The 17,956-nt window shown below is 49.0% G+C and overlaps 1 protein-coding gene across 12 annotated transcripts; it reads left to right on the top strand.

The window, feature by feature from the left end:
- Positions 1 to 6,470: 6,470 nt before the first annotated feature.
- Positions 6,471 to 17,473, top strand: ITPA (inosine triphosphatase). Of its 12 annotated transcripts, none has more exons than XR_010319222.1 (10): positions 6,471 to 6,539; positions 7,171 to 7,308; positions 9,555 to 9,612; positions 9,703 to 9,767; positions 10,234 to 10,469; positions 11,324 to 11,355; positions 12,568 to 12,790; positions 14,701 to 14,777; positions 15,315 to 15,437; positions 15,867 to 15,981. XR_010319222.1 is itself a non-coding variant. In XM_064275842.1 (10 exons), the coding sequence occupies exons 1-10, from the start codon at positions 6,537 to 6,539 to the stop codon at positions 16,006 to 16,008; spliced, it is 1,092 nt and encodes a 363-aa protein (XP_064131912.1). In that variant the 5' UTR covers positions 6,476 to 6,536; the 3' UTR covers positions 16,009 to 17,473. The 12 variants fall into 12 exon arrangements, 10 of the variants coding, with proteins under 10 accessions (XP_064131912.1, XP_064131914.1, XP_064131915.1 ...); XR_010319221.1 differs by having other exon boundaries at positions 15,315 to 15,422; positions 15,867 to 15,980; XM_064275842.1 differs by having other exon boundaries at positions 6,476 to 6,539; positions 12,568 to 12,785; positions 15,867 to 17,473.
- Positions 17,474 to 17,956: the final 483 nt, after the last annotated feature.

The raw sequence follows: 17,956 nt of genomic DNA, 5'->3' as shown, positions 1-17,956 counted from the left end.
TGGGAACCCGGGTGTTTATTGTTTTCTGTAAGTTTGAAATATTTCATAGTTCACACCTTCATTAAAACATTTTTAGAGCAGTTTTAGGTATATACTAAAATCCTGCAAAGTACCAAGAGTTCCTATATGCTCCCTTTCCCTCAGCAGTTTCCCCTATTAGTAACATCTTGCATTGGCCTGGTGCATTTGTTACAATTGAGGAACCAGTATTGTTATATTATTACATCATGTATCATTATAAAAACACATTATTACATATACAAAAATACACAGTTTACATTAGGTTTCACTCTGTTGTACAGTTCCTTGGGTTTTGAAAAATGCATACTGCATGTATCCACCATTACAGTGTCCTGCAGAACAGTCTCACTGCCCTTAGAGTGCCGTCCTTCACCTGTGTCCCCACCCCCACCAAACCTCAGTAACTACTGATCTTTTTACTGTCTCTATTTTTTTTTTTTTTTATAGTGTTGCCACAGTGTTGCCAGAGCCCTGGTGGTTAAGAGCTGGCTGCTAACTAAAACTTGAGCAGTTCAAATCCACCAGCTGCTCCTTGGAAGCTCTACGGGGCAAATTGGAAGCAACCAAGATGTCCTTCCACTGGTGAATGAATAAACTGTGATACATCCCTACAAAGGAGTATTATTCAGCGATAAAAATAAGTGAGCTATCAAGCCTCAAAAAAGGAGCCCTGTGCGGACTCAGTTCTGTAGGGTTGCTATAAGTTGGAATCAGCTTGAGGGCATCTAACAGCAAGAACATAGTGTTGCCAGGAGCCCTGGTGGTACAGTGGTTAAAGCAATTGACTGCTAACCACAAGGTTGGGGGTTTGAAACCAACAGCAGCTCTGCAGAAGAAAGATGTGGCAGTCAGCTTCCATAGAGATTTACAGCCTTGACTTAACAGCGGTGGGAATGGTTTTTGTATAGTGTTGCCTCTTCCAGAATTCCATATGGTTAGAATAATATAGTATGTAGTTTTTTCAGACTGGCTTCTTTCATTTAGCACTATGCCTTTAAGTCTCTTCCAGGCCTTTTTGTAGCTTGATAAAAAACCAAAACCTTTGCCATCCAGTCAATTTCGACTCATAGCAGCCCTATAGGACACAGTACAGCTGCTCTGGAGGGTTTCCAAGGTCGTAACCTTTATGGAAGCAGACTGCCACATCTTTCTCCCTCGGAGGCCCCATGGATTCAAACCACCTACCTTTTGGTTAGCAGCCGAATGCTTAACCACTCTCCCACCAGGGCTCCTTTTTTGTAGCTTGATAGCTCGTTTATTTTTATCACTGAATAGTGTTCCATTGTATGGATGTATCACAGTTTATTCACTCACCTTTTGAAGGACATCTTGGTGGCTTCCAATTTTGGGCCATTATGAATAAAGCTGCTACAGACATTCATGGGAAGGTTTTTTTTTTTTTTTTAAATAAGTTTTATTGTGCTTTAAGTGAAAGTTTACAAATCAAGTCAGTCACATATAAGCTTATATACACCTTACTATATACTCTCATTTACTCTCCCCCTAATGAGTCAGCCCGCTCACTTCTTCCAGTCTCTCCTTTCGTGACCGTTTTGCCAGTTTCTAACCCTCTCTACCCTCCCATCTTCCTCCAGACAGGAAATGCCAATACAGTCTCAAGTGTCCACCTGATACAAGTAGCTCACTCTTCATCAGCATCTCTCTTCAGCCCATTGTCCAGTCCCTTCCATGTCTGATGAGTAGTCTTTGGACATGGTTCCTGTCCTGGGCCAACAGAAGTTTTGGGGACCATGACTGCCGGGATTCTTCTAGTCTCAGTCAGACCATTAAGTCTGGTCTTTTTATGTGTGAATTTGGGGTCTGCACCCCACTGTTCTCCTGCTCCCTCAGGAGTTCTCTGTTGTGCTCCCTGTCAGGGCAGTCATCGATTGTGGCCGGGCAGCATCTAGTTCTTCTGGTCTCAGGATGATGTAAGTCTCTAGTTCATGTGGCCCTTTCTGTCTCTTGGGCTCATAGTTATCGTGTGACCTTGGTGTTCTTCATTCTCCTTTGATCCAGGTGGGTTGAGACCAATTGATGCATCTTAGATGGCCGCTTGTTAGCATTTAAGACCCCAGACACCACACTTCAAAGTGGGATGCAGAATGTTTTCATAATAGAGTTTATTATGCCAATTGACTTAGAAGTCCACTTAAGCCATAGTCCCCAAACCCCTGCCCTTGCTCCGCTGACCTTCGAAGCATTCAGTTTATCCCGGAAACTTCTTTGCTTTTGGTCCAGTCCAATTGAGCTGACCTTCCCTGTATTGAGTATTGTCCTTCCCTTCACCTAAAGTAGTTCTTATCTACTAACTAATCAGTGAATAACCCTCTCCCATTCTCCCTCCCTCCCCCCTCTCATAACCACAAAAGAATGTGTTCTTCTCAGTTTATACTGTTTCTCAAGATCTTATGATAGTGGTATTATACAGTATTTGTCCTTTTGCATCTGACTAATTTCACTCAGCATAATGCCTTCCAGGTTCCTCCATGTTATCAAATGTTTCACAGATTCGTCACTGTTCTTTATCAATGCGTAGTATTCCATTGTGTGAATGTACCATAATTTATTTAACCATTCATCTATTGATGGACACCTTGGTTGCTTCCAGCTTTTTGCTATTATAAACAGTGTTGCAATAAACATGGGTGTGCATATATCTGTTCGTGTAAAGGCTCTTATTTCTCTAGGGTATATTCCGAGGAGTGGGATTTCTGGGTTGAATGGTAGTTCTATTTCTAACTTTTTAAGAAAACGCACAGGCAGGTTTTTTGTGGTCATGAAATGTTAATTCATTTGGGTAGATACCTAGGACTATGATTGCTGGATCACAAGGTAAGCCTATGTTTAGCTTCGCAAGAAACTGCTAGGCTGTCTTCCAACGTGGCTGTACCATTCTATATTTCCTGTTGCTCCATATCCATGTGGATTCACAACAGTAGAAGTGGGAATGGAGAGGAAGGGGTTGATACCAAAACTATTACGAAGTAGAATCGATGGGATCTGACAAGCTCCTTTGAGGACTGGAATTGTCCTTTGCTTAACTGAGTTGCCTCCACAATGAGGGGGAGTACAATTCAAAGAGGTTTTCTGGCATATTCCTTGCTGAAGGGGTAAAAATCCACATATTTAAACTCTAGTATAGTGTAACTTCAAGGAGCCCTGGTGGCACAGTGGTTAAGGGCTCTGCTGCTAACTAAAAAACTGGCTGTTCAGACCCACCAGGCACTCTGCAGGAGAAAGATTTCCTCTCTCTCTCTCTTTTTTTTAATTTAACTTTAGATGAAGGTTTACAGAACAAACTATTTTCTCATCAAACAGTACACACATTATTTTGTGACATTAGTTTACAACCCCATGACATGTTAACATTCTCCCTTCTCAACCTTGGGCTCCCTATGACCAGCTTTCCTCTTCCCTCCTGCCTTCCAGTCTCTGCCCCAGGGCTGGTGCAGCCCTTTAAGTCTTGTTTCGTTCCATGGGCCTGTTCAATCTTTGGCTGAAGGGTGAACCTCAGGAGTGGCCTCATTACTGAGCTGAAAGGGTGCCCAGGGGCCATACTCTCAGGGTTTCTCCAGTCTCTGACAGGTCAGCAAGTCTGGTCCTTCTTTTTGAGTTAGAATTTTGTTCTCTATTTTTCTCCAGCTCTGTCTGGGACTCTCTATTGTGATCCCTGTCAGAGCAGTCAGTGGTGGTAGCTGGGCACCATCTAGTTCTACTGGACTCAGTCTGGTGGAGGCCGTGGTAGATGTGGATCATTAGTCCTTTGGACTAATCCTTCCCTTACATCTTTAGTTTTCTTCATTATTCCTTGCTCCCAAAGGGGTGAGACCAGTGGAGTATCCTAGATGGCTGCTCACAAGCTTTTAAGACCCCTGATGATACTCACCAAAGTAGGACATAGAGGATTAGACTGGACAATGGGTTGGAGAAGGATGCTGGTGAGGAGTGAGCTTCTTGGATCAGGTGGACACTTGAGACTATGTTGGCATCTCCTGTCTGGAGGGGACATGAGAGGGTGGAGGGGGTTAGAAGCTGGCGAAATGGACATGAAAAGAGAGAGTGGAGGGAGAGAGCAGGCTGTCTCAATAAGGGGAGAGTAATTGGGAGTGTGTAGCAAGGTGTATATGGGTTTTTGTGAGAGAGACTGACTTGATTTGTAAACTTTCACTTAAAGCACAATAAAAATTGTTAAAAAAAAAAAAAAGAAGTAGAGTGTAGAACATATTCTTTATAAATTATGTTATGCCAGTTGAGCTAGATGTTCCCTGAGACCTTGGTCCCCATAGCCCTCAGCCCAGCAAATCAGTCCCTCAGGAGTTTGGATGTCTCTGGAGCTACCATGGCCTTGCCTTGTACAGGTTGTGCTGGCATCCCCAGTATCGTGTACTGTCTTACCGTTCACCAGAGTTACTGCTTATGTATTGTCTGTGTTTTTCCATCCCTACCCCTCCCCTCCCTCATAACCATCAAATATTGTTTCTTTTTGTATGTAAACCTTTCCATGAGTTTTTATAGTAGTCTCATACAATATTTGCCCTTTTGTGATTGACTTACTTCACTCGGCATAATGTCCTCCAGATCCATCCATGTTATGAGATGCTTCACAAATTCATTGTTCTTTAGTGTTGCGTAATATTCCATTGTGTGTATGTACCACAGTTTATCCATTCATCTGTTGATGGACATCAAGTTGTTCCCATCTTTCTGCTATTGTGAACAATGCTGCTATGAACATGGGTGTACATACATCTATTTGACAACTCTTATTTCCCTAGGATATATTTCTAGGAGTGGGATTGCTGGATCATATGGTATGCAGGAGAAAGATTTTCCCTAAAGATTACCAAAAAACCAAACTCACTGCCGTCTAGCCAATTCCGACTCATAGCAATGCTATAGGACAGAGTAGAACTGCCCTATAGGATTTCCAAGGCTGTAAATCTTTGCGGTAGCAGACTGTCACATCTTTCTCCTGAGGAGTGGCTGGTGGATTTGAACCACCAATCTTTCAGTTAGCAGCCAAGCACCTAACTACTATACCACCCATCACCAGGGCTCCTTCCGTAAAGTTTACAGCCTTGGGAACCCTATGGGGCAGTTCTACTCTGTCTTTTAGGGTCGCTATGAGTTGGAAAGACTCAAGGCAGTGTTTTTTTTTTCAATGCCTCTGGTCATGATCCCATTTGGGAATGAGTTGTCTTTGTTATGTTAAATGAGGCAGAATTAGTGTAGTAGGCAGGATTAGGATTATTGTTTTGAGTTTATCTCTTTTGAGATATAAAGGAGATTTAAACAAGCAAGCAAAAGAAGCAGAGATGGGGGAAGAGAGATGCCACAAGATTGCTCAGGAGCAGAAGCTCAGAAGGTCCTTCCTCCAGAGGCCAATAGAGAGAGAGCCAGTGCCCTGAATTCAAGGATGTAGTGAAACCCATGTGAAATTGTTGACTACAGATTAGTAAATATGCACAAGTAAACCCATGCTTACCTTGTTTATTGGATAATCTGCCTCTGATTACAGGACATGTATTTTGTAAAATGTCCTTTCATTTGTGTTTGGGTTTGTCTTATTTCTCCTCGTGCTTAAATTCAGGCCATGCAGAAGCTCAAAGAGACAAGGACCTTCCTCCAGAGCTAATAGAGAGAGAAAGCCTTTCTCTATAGTCAGCACCCTGAATTTGGACTTCTAGCCTCCTCGAATGTGAGAAAATAAATTTGTTTGTTAAAGCCACCCACTTGTGGTATTTGTTACAGCAGCACTAGATAACTAAGACACATTACTTGCTGGGTGACTGTCCAGGCCTCCCCAACTTAGGCAGTGCTTCTAATACCCAGTGTTCCTGGGTCATTGCACTGATCATAGCGTGTGGTAACTGGCTGTGTGGTACTCCGGGTGCCTCCCTCCTGTCCCTGACAAGCTCCTCCTTGCCTGAGGCTGTAGTTAAAGCTTTCAACAACCATGTCACCTTTGCCCCTCCCACCTCCCTGAGGAGTCCCCATGACATCATGAAGAAGAAGATGGATGATGTGGTGGGGCACCCATTCCCCAAGTCTAACCTAAGACTTGGGGTCATTAGTGTTTCTGCTTCAGTAACAGAAAATAGGTCACCACCTAAAAGAGTGGTTTCCATACTTGGTTAAGCATCAGAATGACCTGGGGAGCTTGATAAGAATACAAACCCTCCCTCTGGTTCTTGGGCCTAGGGGGCCATTTGGGAGCTACAGCCCCAAGGCTAAGGCTGCTAACCAAAAGGGCAGCAGTTGGAATCCATCAGGTGCTCCTTGGAAACCCTATAGGGCAGTGCTTCTCTGTCCTGTAGGGTCGCTATGAGTCGGAATCCACTCCATGGCAACAGGTTTGGGTTTCAGTTTGGCCCCAAGGCTTCAGGCAGTACTGCGTTGAGCCCCTGGAGGGAAATATTAGGGGAGGGCCAAGGCCTGTCTCACGGGTAGGCCTGCTGGGGCACTTCCTACTTCCTCGCTGTGTTCAGGATGGATGCAAAGATCTGGCTTAGATGGTAGGTACAGAGAAGGGATGATGGATTTGAGACTGATGGGATGAAGGAATGGAAAAACTGAGGTCCCAAGCTTGGGAGGTGGGTGAAAAGACCACGTTTGCTTAGGGTATGCCAAGATCACAGTCAAGTAGATCACAGCTGGCAGGCAGGGAGGAAGCTAGGAGAGCCGTGCTGAAGGTAAGTCAGGATGGAGACCCGGGTCTAGAGCCCCTTGCCCAGAGGAAGAGTTCTCGGAAACAGTTTAGGAGGTGTTCGGGGAGACAGCGAACAGCCCAGAGCACAAGGCGTAAGGGGTTAGGGACAAGGGGGTTCTTTGCTCCCGTCCACGCCCTGGTTTCAGCAGAGGGACGAAGGCAGGCGTGGGAGGGGGTGGAGTGGGTGCGGTGATACCGGCGCAGTGAAAGCGTCCCTCGGCGGAGGGGGTCGGTCTTGGCGTACTCAACCCTAGTCTCGGGCATGGCATCGCGGACTCCATCAGTGCGGCCGCAGAGAGGCGGCTCCACTTGCCTCCCTTCTACCCACGGCGGGCGCAGGGGCGACCTTGCCGCCGCGCGTGGGACGCCTGCGAAACCCGGGGCTGCCTTCCCTGGAATATCAGACCGGAAGTCACAGGGTTCCCTTCCGCCTACAGCCCCCAGCCGGAAGTGCCCTGGGACTCAAGGCAAAGGAGCTTCCGGTGGACCCAGGAGTAGACGGCATCACTATGGCGGGCGCCTTGGCTGGGAAGAAGATTGTGTTTGTGACGGGGAACTCCAAGAAACTGGAGGAGGTGCCAGGAGGGCGTGGGGGGCCGTCCGGGAGACATTGGGGGTAGCGTGTGGCAGAGACAGCGGGAGATAGGCGGAGAAGGGGCTTCCGGGCGAAAGCAAGCACGTGGCAAGGGGCACTGAGGGAGAACAGAGTCCGGCCGGGAGGGATGGTTCCGGGCAGGGGTTTGTGGGGCGCCGGGAGTGGGACGGCGGTGTCTGTGCGGAATGGGGGGCTTTACAGATCTGGACAGAGCCTGTGAGGCCAGAGGCTGTGGAAACCAAAGTAGTGGTGGGGCTTTTAGCACTTATCCCAAAAGGTCACCTAATGAACTAGATCCCAAAATGGGACCCCAAACTCTCTGGGGCTGGCCCAGAAGGGCTGGAGAGGGCATGGGATGGTATCCAAACTGAGCGGACCCTATTTCCCTATGGTCAGAAATGTGGTCCCCAGCCTCTTTTTGCATCTGTGAAATAGGGAGGGTGCGGAAGGTCAGCTCCACAGTGCTGTGGAGAGAAGTGAAGGAAGCAATGGATCCAAAGTTCCTGCCCATAGGGAGCAACATCACTGTGGCTAACTGGAAGGATTCTGGGGGTTGATGGAACTTTCTTTGGCTGCAAGTAACAGAGACACATGGGGTTTATCCAAGCCACTAGCTGATTGTGGGAGAGAATGTGATGTCCCACAGGACCTGAGGAGCCTTGTGAGGGGCTGGCCTGCCCTTGTATTCCTCACTCCGACACTCGTCCCTGCTGCTCTTCGGGTCTTTCTCATTCTGCATCTCCTGTTGGAGTGGGCAGTGATGCTCCTGCCATACATCAGCTCTGACTGGTCTGCTCCAGTCAAGGGTTTGCCAAGCCCAGTGAGCCACGGCCTAGGAAGTGGAGTGGGGTCACCTGTGGGGAGTGAAGGGACGACACCCACTGAATATGTCTGAGGCAGACCAATGAGGTGCAGTTGTTAGGGGAGCTTTCATCTGTCCACAGCAGAGGAACCAGTGGTGTGTTAGGTGCCAAGCCAGGTGTCCTTCCCCAGAGCCAGAGCCAGAGCCAGAGCCAGAGCCCTGTGCTGATAAAAGGTTTGGATCCTGCCACCAGGCCATTGAAGCAGACAGCTCACGGCACCCCAGCGAGCCCCATGCAGCTTAGTGTGTGCCAAACCCCAAGCCCATCTTCGCCTCTGGCTGAAAACATGTCCCTGCCACATTTAAAGGAGTGGCTAGGGGAAGCTCTCTTGAGAAGGTGGGCTTAAACTTCACCTAGAAGGGTGAGTTTGTCTTCTTTTCATCCAGTGTACTCCACTGACTGACTGGTGAAGCCTGTGGACCCCTTTTCAGGAAAATATTTCTAAATGTACAAAATAAAATGCGGAGGCTCACAAAGGAAATCAATTATATTGAAGTAAAATGATTAAGATACTACAAATGTATTTGTGATCTAGTTACGTATATGTGTGTATGTACATATACGTATTTATATGCATGCATATGTGTTATTGATGCATTAAAAGAGTTTGATCTGGCAAAATACCAAAAAAAATAAAAAAGCCCATTGCCGTCTAGTTGATTTGATTTGATGCATAGCAACCCTACAGCGGCTCTGTAGGACAGAGTAGAACTGCCCCGTAGGGTTTCCAGGGAGCAGCTGGTGGATTCAAACTGCTGACTTTCTGGTTAGCAGCTGTCGCTCTTAACCATTGCGCCACCAGGATCCCCTAGCAAAATAGGATTGCAAGTAATATTTTAAGATATTTCTAACAACTGTAATGAGACATGACAATATGTGTGATTTTAATAGAGTTAAAGGTCAGAGGAACTGTTGATACTATTTTGATGTGTTGTCTATATTCATAATTGGAAGAGATGCTACATTTCAGCTAGAGATTAGTGAACTAGGTTTTTTTTTTTTTTCCCTCCCTCTGTCCAAGTTCGCAGGCCTCCTGAATTCTGGCTAGCCCCTGATAGAGAATTCCTGGCCTGTGATGATGGATAGGGTTTCTGGAAGCACTGAGATGGGAGAAGGGTGTTTGGGTGGGGTGGGGAAGGGTCAGCATGAGCAGAGAGCTGAAATATGAAGGGCAAGGGGGTGAGGAGATGGGGGAGGTGACCTGCTAGGGTAGAACCCTGGAGGCTGGGATGAGGCTCGTGGCCCTGACTTGGTAAGCTTTAGGGTTTTGTCAGGAGCCCTACCTGATGAGAAAGGTGGGCTGACAACTCATGTAATAGTGGGAATTGATTAACAAATGGTGATAACTGTTCTTTATTAACAGGTCATTCAGATTCTAGGAGATAAGTTTCCATGCACTTTGGTGGCTCAGAAAATTGACCGTATGTCTCTGTTTTGTTTTATTTTTGAAAGATGGTTCAATTTCTGTGTCTCCCCGTGACCTGACTCTGTGTGTCTGTTTCCCTGATAAGTGCCGGAGTACCAAGGAGAGCCAGATGAGATTTCCATCCAGAAGTGTCAGGAGGCGGCTTGCCAGGTGCTTGCCCTGTACTAGTCCCGTACTTTCTCCTCTTGGCCTGCTAGCTCCCAGGGCCTGTCCCCACTGGAGACAGGCAGAGGATACTAGGGTGGACGTGGTTGGTCATGACTGAAGGACCTGCCCATGCCCAGCTAGGCTGGGGTCAGTTAATGTTGGCCCTCAAACCCTGCTTTCCTTTTCCAACCCTGACTGCACTCTGTCCTCCGCCTCCCATTCCCAAGTCTGTACACATGTGCACCCATGTGCACACGCACATTCTCTCCAAATTCTCAGATACACACATTCCAGCCCCTGCCTTCTCCCCACATACATCCACCCTGGTACTCCTCCATCTTGATGGAACCAAGAAAGAGCACTTTATGAAGAGTCAGGCTGCATGGGTGTGAATCTCAGCTCTCTCACTGCTGTGCCTGGAGCAGATTTTACAGCGTGCTGAGGGTTTGGTGTCCATGTTTCTTAAAAGGAAGATAAGAGAGTAGCTGAGGGCTGTTGCCTGTGGCTCTTGATGGACCTCCATCTGTTGCTGCTGCAGATCCCAAGTAGCCATGGGCCTGGCTGGAGTTCAGGCAGGGATGGGGCCTGCTGTGGTCCCTGGGCCTCAGGGCTGCGTGTCCTTGTGCTGCAGGTGCAGGGGCCTGTGCTGGTGGAGGATACCTGTCTGTGCTTCAATGCCCTCGGGGGACTCCCTGGCCCCTACATGTGAGTGTTCCCCTACCTCTGTCAGGGCCCCGGTCACAAAACCACCTGAACTGCAGAAGGATTGATTACCTGATTTGCAGGTTGTTAACTGTCTTGGCATCAATGCCAATGTTTCTGACTGTCCTTGTCCCCGGGAAGGATTAGGGGTGGGGAAGAGGCAGGCCTTTTGTAAAGTGTGAGAATGTGATTGTGTAAGTAAATATGGGAAAGAGGACCCACTTGTTTGAGAGAGGTACATTCACGGGCAGATCAGTTTCAGGAAAGAGGAAATAAGGAAGTTGAGATCTGAACATTGATTTTCTTAAAACTATTCAGTGCCTGGGACCTCTTAAAAAGTCTTTTTGTGTCTTTAGAGTGCACATACCCTAATTTGAAGACCCTTGCATGGGGGTCAGGGTTGTATGTACAGAAGTGCTGTTGCTGGGTTTTAGATATGTATGTCTTTAACTTTTCATTTGTCACTTTGTTTGCCAAGGCAATGGCACCCATGTACGCTTCTCCCCACAGTACACTGGAGTCTCCATCTCTCCACTTCCTTGCCAGCACTGAGTATTAAGGCTTTTTAGTATTCAGCACTTTGCTGAGTGTGAAATGATCAGGTGGGGTTTTAATTTGCATCTCCCTCATCACCAGTGAGGTTGGAGCCTTCATTAGTTCATCGGTTTTTCTCCTATGAATTGCCTGTTTGTTTCCATTTCCTTTTTCCTATTGGGTATTTCTCTTGACTTTGAGATTTTTATCATTTCCCTTTGACTGCCTTTGGGCTCTAATACCTGCAAGGCACAACCTAGAGAAGAAGTTGGTAGGAAGACCCCTGTGCTTCTGTGTTTGATCCGCCTTTATTTCTCTTGCAGAAAGTGGTTTCTGGAGAAGTTAAAGCCTGAAGGTATTATCCCCTTTTGTCCCTTCCCTTGGATCTCTTGGGAATTCGGTATCTGGGGATTGCCTAGGGAAGGGGCCGCAGATCATAACCAGGAGATACAGGTTTTGCCCCTGTTTTGGGGCCCCTTCACCTCTGTTCCCCCATCCGTAACCTGCGGCTCACACTGTCCCTGCACGCCTGCCTCCAGGGGACACAGATATGAAAGGAGTGGATAGGGTGAGGTTGAGGGGGCTGTGAGTTGGAGGGGCAAAGGCATTGTGGTTGATTCTGGGTCTGTGAGAGGGGCTTGGCCCAAGTGGGTGTTGGCATATCTTTGCCTCAGCCAGGGCCTGGCCTGGAATGGGGTACTGCCTCTTCTGGGCCCTAGTAGTGTATACCCTGTCACCCACAGTTGTGGGGCAGAGTGTTCACTTTTTAGGTGCTTTTAAAGACACTATATATTACAGAACATTTCAAATATATACCATAGTAGAATAGAAAAATGAATTTCATGTCCTCATTCTATAGCTTCCAGATTTGTCAGCACAGAGACCATCTTGTGTCTTCTATAACCCTCTTCAAATCCCCTAGAAACTATTATTTTAAAGCAAATCTCAGACTTCTGTCTTGTATCAGTTCTTTAGGCTATATCTTTAAAAGATATGAAGAATTTAACAACTATGCTACTATTGGGTGCAGTGGGGGGATCAGTGGTAGAATTCTCGTCTTCCATGCGGGAGACACGAGTTCAGTTCCTGGCCAGTGCGGCCACCATCCCTCTGTCAGTGGAGGCTTACGTGTTGCTGTGATGCTGAACAGGCTTCAGTGGAGTTTCCAGTCTGAGACAGGCTAGGAAGAAAGGCCTGATGATCTACTTCTGAAAATCAGCCAACCAAAATCCTGTGGATCACGACTCCTGTCCTGTGTGGGGTTGTCATGGCAACAACAACATACTCTTGTTAACTAAAAAATAATTGATATTACACAGCAGCTGTCAGTGTTCAGATTTCCATGGCATTTGGCTGATATTGTGATTTTTAGCAAAGTCTTGTCTCAGCTTGTGCCAGAGGGAAGCATGTATACCCATAGCCTTCTGTTTTAAGCTTAGTCCCTTCCCTGGCTCAGCCCCTTATTGAGGGCCTCCCTCCCAACCTGTGATGGGCTTCTCCCTGGTGGTAGGGGGAGTTGCTGGGCAGCACTGACTGTGAGCTGAGCCCTCACTGCACCTGCCCGCAGGTCTCCACCAGCTTCTGGCCGGGTTCGAAGACAAGTCGGCTTATGCACTCTGCACGTTCGCACTCAGCACTGGGGACCCCAGAGAGCCTGTGCGCCTGTTCAGGGGCCGGACCTCGGTGAGAACCCACTCTTGGCCACCTACCTGGATGCCGTACCCCAACATGTCACCAGAGGGAGCTGCGACTCAGAGCAGATGCTCCAGGGTCATCAGCAGGATGGTAGTGTAAGGACCCCTGGGACCAGAGTTAATTAGCACCAGGGCTTTGCTGAGAGGCTTGCTTGCATACCACAGTTAGAAATGCTGTCGGTCCTGAAACCTATTTGACCCCTGGGGTGGATGTTTCATGAAACCATTACTATGGTAACAGCTGTTGAGGGCTGACATACCCAGAATCTCTGGCACCCGTGCCCACCTGAGAGGCCAGTAAGGAAACTGAAGGTGACAGCTTCCAAAGCTACATCTGCAGCCCAGACTTCTCCAAGCTCCGATCTGTCCAACTGCTGAGGCTCCGGCTTCTCTTGGATGTTTCTTCTGACTGTGTAAAATCTTAATTTTTCCCTAGATGTTTTTCAGTACTCCCCACCCACCCCACCTACCAGACCCTTGGGCTCATCTGTTTCTCAGAGGGTCCAGACCATCTTCCCAGCTGGCCTGCTTTCCCCACACCCCATCCTTTCTCCCAGTGGCACATCATTCTCCCCAGACCCTCAGCTGCTTCCTGCCCTTCCCAGGATAAAACCCGTGTCCTCACCGTAGTGAACAAAGCCCTACCATAGAGGCTGCGCCGGGGGCTGTACACACGTGTTGCATTTTGCCCTGCCAGGTTAAATTTTTAAAACTTAGTCGTCTGCTATCTTCACAGAAATGTCCACTTAAAAAGTCAGAAGCTCAAACAACCAGAGACCCAGCTTTCTGCACAGTGACTGAGTAGCAGCTGCTCTGTTGATGGGGCCTGTGTCACTGTGGCCCCACCATTCCCTGTTGTTTCCCCAACTTGGGCCGCTTCCCATGTTTTTGTTGCTTGCCCCACTTCACCTGAGGCAGCCTGTTTGTTCATCTCACCTGGGCTTTCTAAGCCCCAACTACATTGTCCTTTCTGCCACTCAGATATGCCAAGCCCCTCCCCACCTCAGGACCTTGGCACCAGCTGTGTGGTCCCACCTGGAATGTTCTTAGAGCCTCATACCTTTATGTGGTCAAAGTGTCCCCCCTGAGGCCTCCTTGACCTCCTCACTTAAGTCAGTCCCTGCTGTTTCCCTTCCTTGAACCGAGCACCCTGTCTGCCCTCTTTTAAGACACTTTGCCTTTGGTGTCCATTAATATGTTTCCTGGCTTAAAGCCTATTTTGCTCAAGAGATGATCAGTTCTGTGAGGGCAAGGCTAGGCCTCCTGTGCCTCAGTGCTGAAAACAGTGCCTGGCTCCATGTAGTGGTTCAAAAAACATTTGTTACATGAGTGAGGTTCAGAGTGGTTCAGTTATTGGCCTTGGTCACACAGCTCCCCACCAGCAGAAGCTGAATTTGGATTTGGGTCTGATAGATTTGGCATTTATGTAACTAATCCCTGTCTTTTCCCACTTCCGAGTTTTTGTTTTTACTTTCATGGCAACATCACATTGCATGACACTGGGCTATAATTTGTTCTCTTTATAACATTTCACATTGGAATTTGCCTGTTGGAGCCAATGTTTACTGAGCTCACTTATGTGTGGGTCGTTGTCCTTCTACTACTTGTTGGAGCCTCCCTTGTCCGTTGAGGAATGCTGTAATAGTAGCAGGCATAGGATGTGTCTGCAGAGGTCAGAGCCCTCAACTTGCTGGTGGGAGAAGATGTTTAACATCAGCTTTTGAATCCTTCAGTGAGGTCACAGTTTAAAGATGTGGACCCAGGGGAGGCAGTAGACTGATAGTGGATGTGGTTCTTCCTGTGTGAGGGGAGAGCTCTTCCCAACCTGTATTTTTTTAGGCCTTCAGCAGACATTTGTAGGCAATCAAGTGTCCCTTGAATCCATACATTTTGAGTAAATCGCGTTTAACCAAATTCACAAATAACCAAACCCACTGCCTGCTGCCCTCCTAGCGTGTGTCCTCTACATCCAGTGACACACCTGTTGTCCCCCTTTCCTATGGCAGGGCCAGATCGTGGTGCCCCGAGGCCCCCGGGACTTTGGCTGGGACCCCTGCTTTCAGCCTGATGGATACGAGCAGACGTAAGCCCCTGGGATATGGGATCAGGGTAGATGCGGTCTGGGTTGGGTCAGCACCCGTCCAAGTGCAAGCACGCAGATTCGGGTGGTGGCAGGCTCTGTGGTGCTGTTCCAGCTGAAGGAATCTGGGTGGCCCGGTGATGGTGGGGGAGGCAGCCAGGCGTAGGTGGGAGGCCTGGGCTCTCTGGCTCCAGAGGTTTCTCTCTGGCCTTGGCTGGTTATGTATAAACCAGGCAGTTTTGTGGGATGATTTTCTGACCCCCCGCTCATCTAGTGTGGAAAGCTGTTAACACTGTTGCAGCCTTGGGTGGTTGTGACCTTAAATCCCCACAGTGCCAAGCCTTCTCAGTGTTTCATACTAACCACCCCTGAATTGCATTGGATGCGTCAGCCAGTGTTTGCATCAGAGGCTTTCCAGGCTGGAGCGGCCCTCAGGAAGCATGGCCTCAGGCCACACGATAGCCAGGCAGCTATGAAGCAGTGCTGTCTGGGAACGTTCTTGATGACAGAAATGTTCTATACCTGCACTGTCTAATCCAGTACTTACATGGATGTGGCTGTGGAGCACCTGAAACGTGGTTCCTGCGGCCGAGGAACTCAGTGTAATCAGCTACACGTGGCTAGTGGCTCCCGTATTGGACAGCGCAGGTCTGAAGTGCGCAGGTGGGGTTTGGGATCCTCAACTCACTGGGGTCCTGGCACGGAAGATAGGCCACTGGCCTGCTGTCCAGGTCCCCCGCCTCCATGCATTAGAGGAGGCTGCCGTGTTTGCTCTGTCAGGCCCTGCTGCTTCCTGTCAACAGATGACAAAGCTGATCAAACATGCAGCTCATCCCCTGTCCCCAGATTCCCTTAATGAGTTTTGGACACGGTAGAGCAAGTTTAATATCCCTCCGTGCTTGCGAATATGGGTTCCTACTCTACAGGGGAACTTAAAATTCTATCCCAGTTTAAAAAACAACTCTGGCTGCCAGGAGCTGTGGCCTTGCTACCCTTCCCTGGGGACTCCTTGAGCTTTGGGCTCGAGTGGGGTACACGTCCTCCCTGAACCTGGCCTCCCCTCTCCCTGAGCTGCTGCTTGTCACCCTGTAGGTACGCAGAGATGCCCAAGGCCGAGAAGAATGTCATCTCCCATCGTTTCCGGGCCCTGCGTGAGCTGCAGAAATACTTTGACAGCCTGATTCTCCCTGAAGCCAGAGGTGGCCCCTCAGAACTGGGATCTGGGGAGAACTAACCTGAAACCTTGCCCATCAGCAGGTACCCCTCAAACCATTCCCTGAGAGGGGTACTGCTTCCTGGGGGTGTTGAGGCAGCCTCCCCAGTCCTATCTGGAGAAGCAGCTGGTTCTGCTTAGAGAAACTTTGGGCAAGGGACACCATTTCTCTTGTCTCAGGGACTCAGTGACCTCCCCCACAGTCTTCATGCCTAGGATCCTGAAGAGACCTTGGGTGTTAAAACTGGCCTTGGCAGGATTTAGGGTTTGGGGGAGAATCACACAAATAGTTATTTTTCAAATACAGCAAATAAAAATTCTGGGAGGAGCTTGCTTCCAAAATAAACTGGATTCATCTGCTTTTTGAAACCCGCCCTAGCAGATACCTGTCTCCTGAGTCCATTTTGGCAGGTGGCAGGAGGCCTTTCAGGTGGGGCATGAGTGGGCAGACGGGCAGCACTGTTGGGGGTGCTCGCGCACCCAGGCTAGCTGCAGTGTTACATCTTCTCCACCTGCAGTCTGAGAAATTCTTCAAGTCTTAGATCATGGGATGACCTTTTCCATGCCGGGTCTGCTGCCCACCCACCTATCAGGTGATGCTACTGCTTGGCTGACCTTAGTGGTCTTGGCTCAAGGTGGGGGTGGGGGGCAGTGTAGGATGTCCGGTGCTTTTGCTTTACACTGTTTTATCTAGAGCAGCTAAAATGTTGGCTTATGATCATACAGCCAAGTTCATTTTTATGATTTTGTGTGTATGGGAGGGGTGGGAATGAGTGCTTGACCCCAGTTGGGTTGACATACCATGGTTAACCAGGGGACTACAGGCCCCTCAGGAGGCCTGGGTAAGGTGCCCCAGACCCTCACTGGGCCTTGGTGAGGAGCCCTTCTCTGGGAGGAACTTACAGGGGCCCACGGTGGCTCCCTTGCCTTTCCCGCTGGCGATGCTTCTGGCAGGAGGTGCCCCACCCCAAGGACAGAAAAGTCTGTTGTGTTCAGCAGGTCAGGGTGGGTGCCGTTGAATGCTGGGGGTCACTCCCAGGCTTCCACCTGTGCTCACAGGCAGCTCTGGAGAACTTCTTCTCCAGCTGCTGTTCTCAATCCTGACAAGATGGCCCAGGGCCCAGGTCTAAAGGCTGTGAGGTCCGTTACCTCCCCTAAATTGCCTTAACGCACGAGGGCAAGGACAGGACATCATCCCTTTGCTCCTCCTGCCTGTGAGGCCCCACTGGGTGGTTTCCCCAGGAAGCGCCAGTGCGTGTGCCCAGCCTCCTCTGGGTGGTTTCCTTGGTGGGCCTGTGATGTCTGCAGGGGCTCAAACGTGGGGTGACTGGGGCCTTCCTGCTGCAGGCCACCAGGGAGGGGCCCTGAAGAACCACATGGTGCGTGGGTGGGGTGGTGGGCCAGGACACCCCTCTGAGTTTCCTGCTTCTCCTGGAGTCTGTCCTGACTTTTGCTACCCATCTGTTGAGAACATCCTTGAACTCTCCCACCTGCCCAGGGGCAGAACTGCCTGGTTGGAGGGTGCAGTTGTTCTTTTCCCCATTCAGTGCACAGGGCTCCCTACCTCCCGCTGCCCCTGCACTGTCCAGCCTTCTGATTCTTGCCAGTCTCCCAAGTATAAGGTGACGCATGGCTGGCGCTTGCATTTCTCTGTTCACCAAGAGCTTTGATGTGGCATCGCTTGCTGTCCCTGTTGTCCTTCTGGGCACCCCGTTCTGTAAAATACCTATTCACAGTCTTTGCCTCTTTTCTATCGGGGTACCATCTTTTCAGTTTTAGACAGAGCAAATGTCTTCCTTCAGTCTGCTACCTCGGTCTGTTGTGTGTTTGTCAAACTGGCATCCTCTAGGGTATCTGTGAGCCAGGTGCTCCTGCTCACTACTGCCGCTCCCAAATATGCACAGGGGACATTCCTCTGAGGCCCAGACCCATGCTCTTTGTTGGTATCGTCATGGACCCTTGCTAGTCA

The sequence above is a fragment of the Loxodonta africana genome, chromosome 24 (genome assembly GCF_030014295.1).
Source record: "Loxodonta africana isolate mLoxAfr1 chromosome 24, mLoxAfr1.hap2, whole genome shotgun sequence".
NCBI lineage: Eukaryota > Metazoa > Chordata > Mammalia > Proboscidea > Elephantidae > Loxodonta > Loxodonta africana.
Note: the sequence above shows the minus strand (reverse complement) of the source record. Positions and strands in the feature narration are given on the sequence as shown.